This window comes from Mandrillus leucophaeus, unplaced genomic scaffold, assembly GCF_000951045.1.
Source record: "Mandrillus leucophaeus isolate KB7577 unplaced genomic scaffold, Mleu.le_1.0 Scaffold62, whole genome shotgun sequence".
NCBI lineage: Eukaryota > Metazoa > Chordata > Mammalia > Primates > Cercopithecidae > Mandrillus > Mandrillus leucophaeus.
This window is the reverse complement of record NW_012106697.1, coordinates 5719303-5735812: the sequence shown is the minus strand read 5'-3', so window position 1 is coordinate 5735812 and position 16510 is coordinate 5719303. Positions and strand designations below refer to the sequence as shown.

Sequence of the window (16510 nt, the reverse complement as noted above, 5' to 3'; positions counted from 1 at the left end):
CACCATTTATTAAATAGGAAATCCTTTCCCCATTTCTTGTTTTTGTCAGGTTTGTCAAAGATCAGATGGCTGTAGATGTGTGGTATTATTTCTGAGGACTGTGTTCTGTTCCATTGGTCTAACATATTGATATTTCTTGATTGAGTTTTAATGTGTATTTTACTTATGCATGGTTTTGTAATGTGACATATTGGGTATTTGGAAAATATTGTTTCACTGAGCTTACAAATGTTGGCAGGCCAGGCACAGTGGCTATGCCTGTCATCCCAGCACTTTGGGAGGCAGAGGTAGGCAGATCACTTGGGCCCAGGAGTTTGAGACCGGCCTGAGCAACATGATGAAACCCTGTCTCTACAAAAAATACAGAAATTACCTAGGCATGGTGGTGTGTGATTCTGTAGTCCCAGCTACTGGGGGAGGTTGAGATAGGAGGATCACTTGAGCCAGGGAGTTGGAGGTTGCAATGAACTGAGATCATGCTACTCCATTCCAACCTAGGAGACAGAGCAAGACACTGTCTCAAAAAAAAAAAAAAAAAAAAAAAAGTTGGTAAATTTCAGAATACATTATATAGAAATCATAGTTGTTCATATCACTACCAGCCTCATCAGAAAGCTCTTGAGAAGCTGTCAAACTCATGGTGGCAGATACAAGTTTACCTAAAATACTATTTTTTGCTAAAAAGCTCAAATTTTATTATTGGTAATAAATACTGTCAACTGTTTTCCTCGAAGTGACAGAGTTGTTCTTTAAAATTATATTTGTAATGCAAAAATTGGATAGTGGTTGAAATTAAATCATAAAATGTCATGAGATAATGCAGATTGCTCACTAATATTGTATAATAACATATATCTTGATATATTTGGTTTTTTTCTTGTGCGTCAAACTTCTATTGCTGCATTGCTCTTCCTTCATAATTCTTACTGTGATTTCTGTGTGTTGAACCCATTTCCCGTTCAGAAAAAAAAGGTGCACCTCACTGCCAGCACTCATTTCTTGAGGCAAATGGGAAATGTGTTAAAAAGTAGCAGCCTATTGTTTGGCATTAAAAAATATTGTTCTTATAAGATTAGGTTAAAAAATGGATTGAAGAGAGAAATGTTCTAGAAGATAAATTAAAATGTTTAATATGTCTAGTGGGCTTTATTTTTTAAATATGGGCTTGTTTGACTAAATCATAATTTTTATTTTTAAGGGGACACTTCCATTTTTTAAAATGTTGTAAGTACTATTTGATCCCACAAATTATAAACCCCACTGTACCCTAGGAAAGAGCATAAAAAACGAGCATACAAAAGGAAGGTGTTGTTTCAGCCAATCAAAAAAAGCTTCTTACAGGAAGGAAACACTGGACTCTTAAAATTGTCAAGTTTTAAAAAACCGTCTAATAGAAAATAGTCTGATTTCTGGGCTTTTTGTTCAGGGTCATCAGTGATTATCCAGGATTTTGAATACAAGAAAGGAATTCTGAATGAAACAATGTTTCTCATATAACAGGCCACCCAAAGATAGAATAGGCTTCAGGGTTGACTGAGTGGCTCAAAACGTCATCAGGGACCTACTTTCCAGCACTGTTCCTCCAGCCCTGGTGGTGGCTTCATTCTTACGCTGCTAGGAGATGTCTGCAGCTGTGTTCAGTGTTCACCTTCAGACACAACAGTGTCCAGAGGAAGAGACACTGTCTCTTCTCTGACTCTTGGAATGGAGAAAACTTCTTAAAGAAATGTGGCCCAGTTAGCTTCCACTTAGGTCTCCTTGTCCAGAACTGGTCACACTTCCATTCCCGAACCAGTCTTTGGTAGGGAAATGGGATTATCCTGGGCCAAGCAGGCTCATCCTGGAAGCCAGGGATCTGTGAAGTAGGAGGAAAATAGATGTGCCGTAATTGGGCAGCCAACTTTGTCCAACAGAGCTTCTCAAACTTCAGTATGCAGACGGTTAAGCCAGGGATACTGTTAAAATGCAGATTCGGGTTCAGTAAAACTAAAGTAAGAGCTAAATCGGCATTTCTAACCAGCTGCTACTGGTGATACCCGTGCTGCAGATCTAGGGACCTTGGTCTGAATATCGAGACAGTCAGTAAACTATTTGGTTCTACTGAAAATAAAGCATTCTTCACTCTTCCTATCTAACCCATTTCTGAAACTTAATTGGATATAGAGAACCTAAATCTTTTTAACTTTTAAATAAGAAAAATAATCCTACCCCAAACTCTGAACAGTTCCCCAGTTATAATTAAATTGAAATACTGTTGAAAAACATTGAACACAGATGCTGAGCTAAAATGTAGAAGGGAAGCTTTATTCATAGTAGTGCATAGAAGGGATTTGCCAGCAGGTGGCGCTCGGGGCTTTTTAAGGCACGGGAACAAACATGGCATTTTGCCAGTTGGTACATCTGTTATTGGAGTCCATAACATAAAAATCCACCAAGGATTCTTTATAATAATAAAGCATTTTAAACACTAATTATGACTGTCAGTCTATTACATAAGGTATGGCCATCATTTTTCAAAATTATTCATGCTCGATTTACACAGTGAAGCATTTCAGATCCAAAATTCTTTTCCTGTGTTTTCTTTATTTTCCACTGTATAACTGCAACTGTGGTCACGGTAGGTGGGTATGTATGCAGAGCCAGGCTTGTGCCTTTTCTGCATTCATCTCTAAATATACTTTATCACTTCTAACTTCTACTAACTAAGCTTTTCTAGGCTGCTTTGGTTTACCTGATTTCTTCACTGCCTTTTCCACTTCCTGGAACGTAAATCCACTGAGTGTGGGGAGGATAATGGTGAAGACGACACGTGAGCCTGTCAGAGCACGGCTGAGGCAGGAATGCAGCATATTCTCTGCATCTTTTCAGTTTAAACATTTTCACGGACTTCAGTACAGAGGTTCGGTAAACCAGTTTACTGCTAGTGAATACTGAGTAAAAAATTTGCAAATTAACAGCCATATTAGGTGAGCGTTCAGACAATGAAGGATACCTATAGCCAACCACATCAACATTTATTGGTTTAAAAGAACTTTTTTTTTTTTTTTTTTTGAGGCAGAGTCTCGCTCTGTCACCCAGGCTGGAGTGCAGTGGCGCAATCTAGGCTCACTGCAGCCTCCACCTCCCGGGTTCAAGCGATTCTTCTGCCTCAGCCTCCTGAGTTGCTGGGATTACAGGCACATACCACCACGCCCAGCTAATTTTTGTATTTTTAGTAGAGATGGAGTTTCATCTTATTGGCCAGGTTGGTCGTGAACTCCTGACCTCAGGTGATCCGCCTGTCTCAGCCTCCCAAAGTGTTGGGATTACAGGTGTGAGCCACCACTCCCAGCCCTTTTGTTGTTTATGAAATAGAAATTTGAACTATAAAATATTAAACCTATGAAACAAAGATTAATAAAAGAATGTAAAATTAAATCTACCAGTATAGGGCATGGAATGATGAAACAGTGTTGAACCAAGGTAAAGACAGTTTTGAAAGTGGAGTAAAATTTAGGCTTCTGGGTGTTAGCGACATGATCACAAACAAGCCAGCAACTGTTCTGAGCTTCAGACACTCTATTTGTAGGAGGAGATTGTTGATATATGTTGCTAGGGTCCATTCTAACTTCAGAGTTCTTCGGGTTCTGTGAGAAATAGTGGAAGAAGGGAAGATCATTGCAGACTGGCAGTATTAGATACGGGACTTTAAAGTGGGTCTTGAAAGATCAGTTGAATTTCTGAATATTCAACCTCTTTTAGCTCAAGGGTGGCTGAGTTGGGGAATTTTCCACCTCCGTGCAAAGCTGCCTTTCCTATGTAAATGTCAAAAAATGGTTGGAATTAGATCCTTGATCTTGAGCTGTAAATCCCTGAATAGGCAGAGAGGGCATTAAACAAATGGAGTAGTAAACAGAAGTTTAGACATCAAGTTATGGCATGAATCTCACCTATTTGGAGAGCATTGAAGAAGGTGACCACACTAGATTCGAAGGTATGTTTCCTATTTTGTGTAGGTAAAATTAGGTCTCTTTAAAAAGAATCTGAAACAGCAAAATTTAAAACATTTTAGAAATACGTTGCCTCAAAATCTACTATATAAACTATGAAATAATCACTACAGGATGTATTTTGAGAAGAAAAATAAATATAAGAAATGGGATTAAAGAAGCATTGGTGAGCAAAGAAACTGGTTAAATTTTTTGCTAAAATGGTACCAGTGTGTGAGGGATTGAAGTGCCTTGTTTAAGGGGAAGATACAGACCCTGTTATGCTCTGTAAGAAAGGAGATGCCCATACTGAGATTAGCTATCAGCACGTCCTGCCTGGCAGCACATTTTATCCTTTCTTCCTGGCAAACTGCAGGAAATCTCAATACCCCCAACACACTACCAAGTATTGCCAAACATTTAAGAAAAGCAAAAGCCAACAGAGAGGCACCAGACTCGTAGCTGAAGAGTGTAATACTTCAGAGTCTTAAAAGAGCAAGCTTGATGATTTTAGGATCTTCAAGGACAAAACTGTTTTCACTAACAAGACTATCCCGGCTGGCATGGTGGCTCATCCCTGTAATCCCAGCACTTTGGGAGGTGAGGTGGGAGGATCACCTGAGGTCGGGAGTTCGAGACCAGGCTGACCAACATGGAGAAACCCCGTTTCTACTAAAAATACAAAATTAGCTGGGCGTGGTAGCACATGCTTGTAATCCCAGCTACTAGGGAGGCTGAGGCAGGAGAATTGCTTGAACCTGGGAAGCAGAGGTTGCAGTGAGCCGAGATCACACCATTGCACTCCAGCCTGGGCAACAACAGCAAAACTCTGTCTCAAAAAAAAAAAAAAAAAAAAAAAAAAAAAGACTATGACTATGCCTTAATTTGCTTTTTATATATTTATTAATATTTATTTTTATTTTTTTGAGACAGAGTCTCACTCTGCACAGGCTGGAGTGCAGTAGTGTGATCTCTGCTCACTGCAACCTCCACCTCCTGGGTTCAAGCAATTCTCATGCCTCAGCCTCCCCAGTAACTGGGATTACAGGTATGTGCCACCACGCCCAGCTAATTTTTGTATTTTTGTAGTATTTTTGTCTGCAGAGACAAGGTTTTAAGCCAGGCCTTAAAGACTTGCAAAACCATTGAACTCTGCCACTCGCTGGCTTTTTCAAATAAAAATGTTATGTTCACATATAATTGGTTTATTATTTTTAGAGGAATTAATAGCTTTAAAACACTTAATTTCTAGCAAGGTAACTATTGGTAAATGTAACCCACATACACATTCTTTGGGGTCCTCAGTCTTTAGGGGGGTGTTAAGGGGTCCTGAGGTCTAGGGGAATGGAATCAGAATAGGTGATCAGACTATTCATAATGCTGCAAACTTTTAGAGAAAATCTTAGAGAAAAAATTTTTAAACTCAGTCAGTCTTCCAAAATAGAAAAGAATGAGAAAAAACAGTAACAAAACTTTGGTTAAAGATTACAGAAAAAGAGTGCAAACAATGCAAGTGGGTGGCTGGGTGATTTTAACTTATCAGAATATCAGAGCACATTTTAAAAACCCAGAAGTATTAGCCTTAAAAATGAAGGAAATTCTGACATAATGCTACATGGGTGAACCTTGAGGACATGATGCTGAGTGAAATAAGGCAGTCTCAAAAAGACAAGTGCTGTATGATTATATCAGATGCTTGGAGTGGTTGAAATTATAGAGACAAAGAATGGTGGCTTCCAGAGGCTAAGGGAAGGGAGCAATGGGGAGTTAGTGTTTAATGGATACAGAATTTGTTTTACACAATGGAAGGAGTTTTGGAAATGGTTGGTGGTGATGGTTACACAATATGAATATATTCAGTACCACTGAACTGTATACTTACAAATGGTTAATGTGGTAAATTTTGTGTTCCATGTATTTTGCCACAATAAAAAAATAAAACACTAGCCCTGTCTGATAGGGTTTCTGTTATGCTAAATATGAGTGCTCAATATATGCCAACAGAATTGGGAAAAAAGTAAACAAAATTCAGCCTAAAAAAGTATTTAAAATAGTATAGGAAGAATGAAAATAAGGGCTAGAAAAATATATGCCAGGCATATCTCCTTTAACAAGGAGAAAATAAAACTTATCAATCTATTAATATACAAAATAGAACTCAAGATGTGAAAATCACTAAAAGAGATAGAGAAGGGTGTTGTACATTAGTAAATGGTCAAATACACCAAAAAGATAAAAGTCATTGATTTGAAATGTGTGATAAAGGCAAAACAGAACTGGAAAATAACATTTGGGAAGCCACATCACCATGGAAGCATTGATAATCAGTTTTAACCAGTAACAACAAAAACTTGCATCTGCTCGTGGGATGCTCTTGGCCACAGGTATTTTGTCACACAATGATTTTTTAAAAGTGATGAACTAATCAGTTACTACTGCTACGTGACAGATTACCCCAACACTTAGGAAATAGAGAGACCCAAAGGTAGAGGTGATTCAGTGACCAGGACTACAGTCAACCAGGTGCTGTGTACTCACATCAGGTGCTTGGGCTTGGTACAACCTGAAGACCAGAACCCAAGGGCCCACATGGGGTTCTGCATGTGGCCTGGCTTCCTCATGTGTCAGCCTTAGGGTAGTTGGACTTCTTTCTTGGTGGCTCCGGATTCTAAGCACGTGTGTTCCAGGAAACAAGGCAGAGACCTCACTGCCTTTTATGACCTAGCCTCAGAAGTCACATAGCATCATTTCTTTCATGCTCTATTGGTTGAAATGGTCATAAACCCTCCCAGATTTAATGCAAAAGGGCATAAACCCCTACTTCTTAATGGGAGGAGTGTCAAATACTGTAAATTATAATAATCTTTAATTTAAATATTTTATATTTTAAAATCTCTTCAGTCCAACTTCTGGCCACAGATTTATTAACATTCTTCCCATATGCAAAAATGCATTCGCCCTTTCCACAGATGCGCCTACCTGGAGATCCGGGATGTAAATCAGGTCCAGCTGCAGCTGAGATTCCTCAGATGTGGTTTCTTAGCTACAGCTCTTTGAGTACTTTGAGAATCTCCTGGGAAAGGCTAGGGATGAGGCACGGTTTTACTTTTAAACCCCGTAAGTCTTGGCTCTTTTATATTCTTTCTAAATTTTGTTTGAAAACTGGCTAGTTGTTTTTATTATTTTTTTAGTTCACCTCTCTTTGTCCGTTCTTATTGTGGGTAAAGTAGACCTTCAGCGTTCTGCTTGGAGCTCTGCTCGGCCAGATCTACCAGTTCAGTTGTTAGTTTTTCCATTTCCCTTAACACAAGCACAGTGTTGCTAAACATTTTGCCATTTCATCTCCTGAGACTTCATCAACAGCCTTCTCTAGGCCCTTGCAGCTCTGCTGGCCACCAGGTCCCAAAGCAGGTCCCGAAGCTGGTACTAAGTTTGTTCCAGGAGCACCTCATTTCCTGTGCCATACTTAGGCACTTTGATCCTGGCCTTTGAGTCTTTGCAGGTTGCTGCTTCACACAACTAAGTTTTGTGGTGATACGTTAGTAGAACAGCAGTAACTAATATAAAATAGAGAACATTTCCATCATCCTAGAAAATGTGCTTCATGCCCCACTTTGATCAAAACCCACCCTTCAGCCTGGTGCAGTGGCTCATGTCTGTAATCCCAGCACTTTGGGGGGTCGAGGCAGGTGGATCACCTGAGGTCAGGAGTTCAAGACCAGCCTGGCCAACATGATGAAGCTCCCATCTCTACTAAAAATACAAAAATTAGCCGGGCGTGGTGGCGGATGCCTGTAATCCCAGCTACTCAGGAGGCTGAGGGACAGAGCAAGACCCTGTCTCAAAAAAAAAAAAAAGACAAAAACCATTAGAGAAAAATAGCATACTATTAATTTCCTTTAGAATTGAATTTTAAAAGGCTTATAAATTAATCTAGAAGTCTTGCTCTACAAAAGGAACCTGGTGAGCATAAAATACTAAGCTACGTCTAATTTTTTTTGACAAAGTTGTAATCCAGATGTCATTAGTATTATTTCATAAATACTTTTTCATGTATTCATACATATTTTTAAGGGTTAAAGCATGTACCACCGTGCCGGGCACAGTGGCTTACGCCTGCGATCCCAGCACTTTGGGAGGCTGAGGTGGATGGATCACCTGAGGTCAGGAGTTCAAGACCAGCCTGGCCAACATGGTAAAACCCCATCCTTACTAAAAATACCAAAATTAACCAGGCATGGTGGCAGATGCCTGTAATCCCAGCTACTCTGGAGGCTGAGGCAGGAGAATCGCTTGAACCCAGGAGGCGGAGGTTGCAGTGAGCTGAGATTGCGCCATTGCCCTCCAGCCTGGGCAACAAGAGGGAAACTCCGTCTCAAAAGAAAGGGGAGGGGGGAAAAAAGCATGTACCGCATACTTACTTTGTTTGACCATTTTCTCTTTTTTTTGTTCTTTTCTGTAGCTTTTCTGCAATTAGATAAAAAAGGACCACAAAAGCATCACTTTGATCAACCTTCAGTAGCACCTGGGAAAAACTACTCTTTCACAAGAGAAGAGGTGAGACAGATCGATCGGGAAAATCAGAGGCTTTTGAAAGAACTGTCAAGACAGGCAGAAAAGCCAGGAAGCAAAAGTACAATTCCTAGATCAACTGATCATCCCCCAAAGTTATATCACAGTGCTCTCAACAGACAGAGGGAACAACAAAGGATTGAGAGAGAAAACTTGGTAAGTAACTAAAATAGTCATCAAAGAAAATGTGTTTGCACTGATTTGTACGTCCAACTTACAGGAAACCTAAATACAGCCAAATACTCAAACTTCATTACATAAAAGCAGGTACAATATGTGTGGTATGAAACATATGATGTGCTGTAAGTCTGGAAGATACAATATGTATTTTTATCCAGGAAACTATATATTAAGAGACCATTGGCCAGATGCAGTGGGTCACACCTATAATTCTAGCACTCTGGGAGGCCAAGGTGGGCAGCTCGCTTGAGGCAAGGAGTTTGAGACCAGATTGTGCAATCTGGCAAAACCCCAGCTCTACCAAAAATGCAGAAATTAACTGGGCATGGTGGCACACACCCGTGATCCCAGATACTTGGGAAGCTGAGGTGGGAGGAGCATCTGAACCCGACTGGCGTAGGTTACAGGGAGCCGAGATTCTACCACTGGACTCCAGCCTGGGCAACAGAGCCAGACTCCATCTCAAAAAAAGAAAAAAAACAAAAAAGAGAGAGAGAAGGAGACCATTAAAGGAAAATACTGAAAGTTCCATTATTTATTTGCCTAGATCAGTTAAATCACTACAGTGGAACAGGAAGTGGTATCCAAGGGTCAGATACAGTGTTTCTTCTGTGAAATATTCAGTCACTAGTGAAATCTCTTTTACTTTATTGTGTCCCGGAAAGCTAAAATAAATTTTGTATCACTTATTTTAAAGGATCAGTGTATCTCCAATAGGTCAAATTGTTAGTCTGCTACTTAAATGTATGAAACATTGATTGTTACAAATCATATAGTTTGATATTCTAAGAAAATAAAAATGGGAACTGTTGAAAATCTTCACATTTAAAACTATTATAGCATATTTTCTTCATAAGATTTAGTTTATAATAATTGCTGATACTTACTGAGCTTTTACTAAACACTAGGGATTGTTTTCTGAGTATCTTCCAAGTATTAAAACTTACTGAATCCTGACAACAATTCTCTGAAGTAGATAACTATTTTTATCCACATCTTACAATGAAAAAACTGAGCTCAGACAGGTTAAATATTTAGCACAGAGCTACCAAGTATGCTGCTGAGCCAAGATTTTAAACCTGGGTAGTCTCTTAAACTAGAATTAGACCCTTAATGAACACATAAACTCTGAGCTAAAATAATTTAGAAAGCTATTAAAATTATTAAGACAATTTTCAAAATTAACCCTCCTTATGTGTCATTACCAGTGTTTTCCTACGTAACCATATGCTTACCTAAACTTGTAACAACTCCTTTGTACATTTCTTTATTACCATACTAACCCCAAGATTTGGGAAGCTAGGATTACTATTTATAAAAACTAGTAGTCTTGAACCCTTCAAGAGGATTACCCTGCACGTGGCAAGGAACAGATAACTAAGCTAGGTGAAATGAGGTTGGTGGGAGCTGAGATAGATGATAGTGTTCCACACATCACCTTCGCAATATTCAAGATTCATCCATGTTTCATGGAAATTTGAAATTCCCATATGTCGCAAACATTTGGGATTACTTCCTTTGTTTTCACTCTCGCACCTGTCTCTGGGCTGATCTCATTTAATCAACAATTACATTGTGCATACTATTTTACAAGTGTTAGGCGTTTCAGGCAAATCCTGATAGCAATCTTACAGTTACTGTAGTTACAGAAGAGTAAAAGAGACACTGGGTGGGGCACAGGAACTTACTCAGGGTCACACAGCTAGCAAGTGTCAGAGCCCAGGTGCAAATCCAGGTTGCCTAGCTTTGGGGTTACCTTTTTTATTAACCAGCTTTATTGAGATAATTCACAGACTATTACCCATTTAAAGTATACACATTCAATGGTTTTTGGTATATTATTAAGTTGTAGTAATGTATATATAACTTAAAATTTGCCATTTTAACAATTTTTAAGTGTATAATTCAGTGGCATTAAGAATATCCACAGTGTTGGGCAACTGTCACTTTAACAATTTTTAAGTGTATAATTCAGTGGCATTAAGCGTATCCACAGTGTTGGGCAACTGTCACTACCATCTATTTCTAAAGCGTTTTCATCACTTCATACAGATGCTGTGCTTATTAAACAGCTCTCCTTTCCCCACCCGCTTATCATCTGAGGGTGTCTAGTCTACTTTCTGTCTCTATGAATTTGGCTATTCTAAATATTTCATATGAGTAGGACCATATCTGGTTTATTTCACTTAAAATGTTTTCACGTTTCATCTATATTGTAGCATGTATCAGAACCTAATTCCTTTTTATGGCTGAATACTATTCCATTGTAGGTGTAGACCTAAGCTACAGTGAATAATACTGAAGTGAATATTGGCAACTATCTGTTCATGTCCCTGCTTTTAGTTCCTTAGGGTGTACACATAGAGTAGAATTCCTGGGTCATATGGTAATTTTGTGTTTAGCTTTTTAAGGAACCTGAGTTTACTTTTTTTTTTTTTTTTTAAAGAGATGGAGTCTCACTCGTTGCCAGGCTGGAGTGCAGTGGCGCGATCTCAGCTCACTGCAACCTCTACCTCCCAGGTTCAAGCGATTCTTCTGCCTCAGCCTCCTGAGTAGCTGGGACTGCAGGCACATGCCACCACACCCGGCTAATTTTTTGTTTTTTTGTATTTTTAGTAGAGATGGGGTTTCACCGTGTTAGCCAGGATGGTCTCAATCTCCTGACCACATGATCCTCCTCTGCCTCCCAAAGTGCTTCGATTACAGGCGTGAGCCACTCCACCCATTGACTTTGGTTATTTTTCTGTTTAAAAAATCCTATTAGTCCAGGCCTGATGACTCATGCCTGTAATATAAATATAACTATTTATATTGAGCCTGTTTGACAGTCTTAAATATTACCTTCCTGACCAGAAGTATGGTCTTAACCATACTTCAAGCCTTCTCATACTCAACCTTAAAAAAAAAAAAAGAGCCACATTCACTCTTTAAGTGTGAGCTGATACTTTTTTTTTTTTTTTTTTTTTTTTTTTTTTGGAGAGATGAGATCTCACTTTGTTGCCCAGACTGGTCTCAGACTCCTGACCTCAGGCAATCCTTCCGCCTTAGCCTCCTAAAGTGCTGGGATTACAGGCGTGAGCTACTGCACCCGGGCTGATAAACTTTTTAATCTGTTTGCTAAACTGTTAATATTTAAAATATACATGCATGTGTTCAGCACACACAGACACACTTTTGTAGTTATTTCTGTGTTAGATATACTGCAAAACAGAATTCATTCCTTTATATTTTTTATGATTTATATTCCTTCATTTGCTCTATCTCCAGTGACAGAGAACAATTCAGGTGGCTAACAGACATGATGACTAAAGCATTTCTGTTCTGGCACTCTTACATCAGTGTGTTAGCAATTCAGAGGCTATTTAGATGGAAATAATCCCAGACAAAGAAGTAGCGTTGTGCAGAAAAGATAGAGAAGGAAGGCAACGATTGTATAAAACTGACTTCTGTGCTCTACAGTTAAAAGCATACTGTTCATCTGTCCTTCTGATGAGGTTCAAGATCATCATCATTTGTTTCAATAGGTAGATACTATCCTTCCTCTCATTAAACATTGCATCCAAACAAAAATTAAGGGAATAAAAATTATTCTAGCTTATTAGCCTAGCTTATTAGCAAATTTTAAATTCAGAGAAATGAAAATTTTATCCAATAGAGTGTTTTTATCCAGTAGATAACTTTATCAGTAGAAAGCCTCAATGATCATTATAATTTAAATAATATTAGAATTTTATTACTTGTAAAAAGGGGAGTAATTTTTTAATTCATGAATTCTGAAATATTATTTTTAGCCAGGTACAGTGGCTTACGCCTGTAATCCCAGCATTTTAGGAGGCCAGGGCCGGAGGGTTGCCTGAGCCCAGAAGTTCAAGACCAGCATGGTCAACGTTGTGAGATTCCATCTCTACAAAAAATAAAAAATTAGCCAGGCGTGGTGGCGCATGGCTGTAATCCCAGCTGCTCCGGAAGCTGAGGAGGAGGATCGCTTGGTCCTGGGAGGTCAAGGCTGCAGGGAGCCATAATCACTCCACCTCCACCTCCTGCGTTCAAGTGATCCTTCAGCCTGGGTGACAGAGCAAGACCCTATCTCAAAAAAAAAGAAAGGAAGATTCTTGTTGAACCATATCTCTTTCTTTTCATTCGAACTTTTTTCCAAAAGAGCACAAGAACAATCTTAGCAGGAGGAGAGGTGGTTAAAGATACTTGGTTTATGGTTTCACTTTACCCTTTAAGAAGAAGTGAGATTATTTCATTCTTTTGAATGCGTGTCAGTTTCCTCAGGTGTGAAAGAATGTTGAGGGGAGAGAAGTAATTCAACTAAAGTTATGGAGGAAGTAAGATTCCTAGAGGAATGTAGTATCAGGGTTGGAGCCTAAAGTTAACTGAATGGAGTTAACTTACTTACTTTTTTTTTTTTACTTTCTAAGATTATGTTTGTAAATAAAATAGTCCGTAGTTATTTTGTTGCTCTTGTTTTGGGGGGAGTTTTTTGTTGGCTTTTGGAGATGTTACCCAGGCTGAACTCCTGGGCTTAAGTGATCCTCCCAGCTCAGCCTCCTGAGTAGCTGGGACTACAAGCGTGTAACACCCCGCCTAGCTTATTAGCAAATTTTAAATTCAGAGGAATGAAAATAAATAGACAATATCGTCTAGCCCATCTTTTCATGTACAAAAATGTAAACGAACAAATAAATAATGTATTAATGATTTCTGCAGCTGTTAGCATAAGTTTTCCAGTTAGGAGTTCTTGTGTGTTTCATTTTATTTTATTTTAAAAATAAAAGGCATGTATGAATTTAGAAACTTAAGGCAGTTCTTTTTTTTTTTTTTTGAGACAAGGTCTCGCTTTGTCACCCAGGCTGGAGTACAGTGGCACAATCTTGGCTCACTACAACCTCTGCCTTGCGAGTTCAAGCTATTCTCCTGCCTCAGCGCCCTGAGTAGCTGAGATCACAGGCATGTGCCACCACCCCTGGCTAGTTTTTGTATTTTTAGTAGAGACAGAGTTTCACCATGTTGGCCAGACTGGTCTCAAACTCCTGACCTCAGGTGATCTACTGGCCTCAGCATCTCAAAGTGCTGGGGTTACAGGCGTGAGCCACCACACCTGGCCTAAGGCAGTTCTTTAAAACATTCAATGAAAAATAGCCCAGGGCCGGTAGATCACCTGAGGTCAGGAATTTGAGACCAGCCTGGGCAACATGGTGAAACCCATCTCTACTAAAAATACAAAAAATTAGCCGGGCGTGTTTAGTGGGTTCCTGTAATCCCACCTACTCAGGAGGCTGAGGCAGGAGAATCACTTGAACCCGGGAAGCAGAGGTTGCAGTGAGCCAAGATACTCTCCTGGGCAACAAGAGCAAAACTCCGTCTCAATAAATAAATAGATAAATAATAAATAATAAAATTCTCCTCTTCTGTGCTTTGCCTGCTAGTATACAGGAGTAACTTTATTTTATTTATTTATTTATTTATTTATTTATTTACATGATCTCACTCTGTCACCCAGGCTGGAGTGCAGTGATGTGATCTTGGCTCCTTGCAACCTCCACCTCCTGGGTTCAAGTGATTCTCCTGCCTCAGCCTCCTGAGTAGCTGGGACTACAGGCTTACGCCACCACACCCAGCTAATTTTTGTATTTTTAGTGGAGATGGTATTGCCATGTTAGCCAGGCTGGTCTCAAACTCCTGACCTCAAGTGATCTATGCGCCTCAGCTTCCCAAAGTGCAAGGATTACAGGCGTGAGCCACTGTGCCTGGCCTATAGGAGTAACTTCAGAACTCTTATACAGAATAATTAAAGGGAGATTGTGATAAATTGTCACAAAAATGAAGATTTATAGCAAGTCTCATACCTACTATGAATATTAATCTACTGATTAACAGTACTTTTGTTCTAAGATCTTGAAATAATGTATAGTGTACTTAATTTGGGTTTCCTTCTTTTCTGGTTAGGGTCTGTTATCTCCTTCCATTGAAGAAAGCTAGCTAATGATAACTCTGTGGCTCCCACTGTTGAAATGTAGAGAACAGTCGTCTTGATTCTCCCTGTGTGGGGGACAGTTGTTACTTTTTAGTGTCCTTACAAGGTCTTTGCTTCATCACTCTAGAAACACTAAAGCAACTCTCGTCTGCCAGTGGCTGCAGAAATCATTAAGACATTATTTATTTGTTTAAATTTGTTTAAACATCAAAAGATGGGCTAGGTTAATTTTTTTTCTGAAGAGAATAATTCTGGTTATAAAATAAATATTTGGACAAGTGTATTTGTTCATTTTCCTACTGCTATAAAGATACTACCTGAGACTGGGTAATTTATAAACGAAAGAGGTTTAATTGACTGACAGTTCTGCAAGGTTGGAGAAGCCTCAGGAAACTTAGAATCATGCTGGAAGGCAAAGCAGGAGCAAGGCACGTCTTACATGGTAGCAGGACAGAGAGGGAGCACAGGGGAAACTACCGCTTTTAAGCCTCGGATCTCGTGAGAACTCCGTCACTATCACGAGAACAGCATAGGGAAACCACCCCCATGATCCAGTCACCTCCCACCAGGTCCCCCCTCCACACGTGGGGATTCCAATTCGGGATGAGATTTGGGTGGGGACACAGAGTCAGACCATATCAATAGGTATATAATGCAGTATTGTTAACTATAGTCAACATGCCGTACATTAGATCTCCAGAACTTACTCATCTGGCACGACTGGAACTTTGTGTCTCGGGTACGTGACATTTGCTGAGAGACTAGATCTTATGGGTTCTCACCACACATGTAAATAAAAATGGTAACCCTGTGAGATGATGGATGTGTGAGTAGCTCAAGGGTGATCATTTCAACATGTACACATATATCAAAACTTCAAGTTGTTTACCTTAATATATATAATTACCCAAAATTGCACTGTTGTTTTTTTTTTGAGACAGAGTCTTGCTCTTGTTGCCCAGGCTGGAGTACAGTGGCACAATCTTGGCTCACTGCAATCTCCAGCTCCTGGGTTCAAGCAATTCTCCTGCCTCAGCCTCCCGAGTAGCTGGGATTACAGGTGCCCACTAATTTTTGTATTTTTGTACAATGCCCCACTAATTTTTGCATTTTTAGTAGAGATGGGATTTCGCCATGTTGGCCAGGCTGGTCTCAAACTCCTGACCTCAGATGATCTGCCTGCCTCGGCCTCCCAAAGTGCTGGGATCGCAGGCGTGAGCCACCGCACCCAGCCAAAAAATGCAGTTTCTAAAAAAAAAAATGCAGACGAACTCTTTTGGGATTCATTATTAGAACCTGATTTGAGTGGCAGTTCTAAGATTTTGTAAACCATACATTACCATTCTTATTGTTTTTTAATCCATTAAATATTTAATGTCTGTTAGGAGCAATGTAAAGAAGGAATATAAGGCCGAGACGGGTGGATCACGAGGTCAGGAGATCGAGACCATCCTGGCTAACACAGTGAAACCCCGTTTACTAAAAAATACAAAAAAAAAACTAGCAGGGCAAGGTGGCGGACGCCTGTAGTCCCAGCTACTCGGGAGGCTGAGGCAGGAGAATGGCGTAAACCCGGGAGGCGGAGCTTGCAGTAAGCTGAGATCCAGCCACTGCACCCCAGCCTGGGCGACAGAGCGAGACTCCATCTCAAAAAAAAAAAAGAAGGAATATAAAATACTCCCCTAACTATCATGTACTTTAAAACTTAGCTGGAAGATAATACTGTTGTTGCATGTCAGACAACTAGAAAATACAGCAATATTAACAATATCACTAATTTTAATAAGTTCTTTTTTTTTTTTTTTTT

At 39.6% G+C, this 16510-nt stretch overlaps 1 protein-coding gene across 1 annotated transcript in view; it reads left to right on the top strand.

Moving 5' to 3' along the window:
• Nucleotides 1-16510, top strand: part of CFAP97 (cilia and flagella associated protein 97) — a 31622-nt gene that overhangs the window by 6406 nt on the left and 8706 nt on the right. Inside the window, exon 2 of the mRNA XM_012000171.1 lies at nucleotides 8431-8696. Within this exon, the coding sequence (XP_011855561.1) occupies nucleotides 8431-8696 (266 nt within the window). The remainder of the gene's footprint in view (nucleotides 1-8430; nucleotides 8697-16510) is intronic.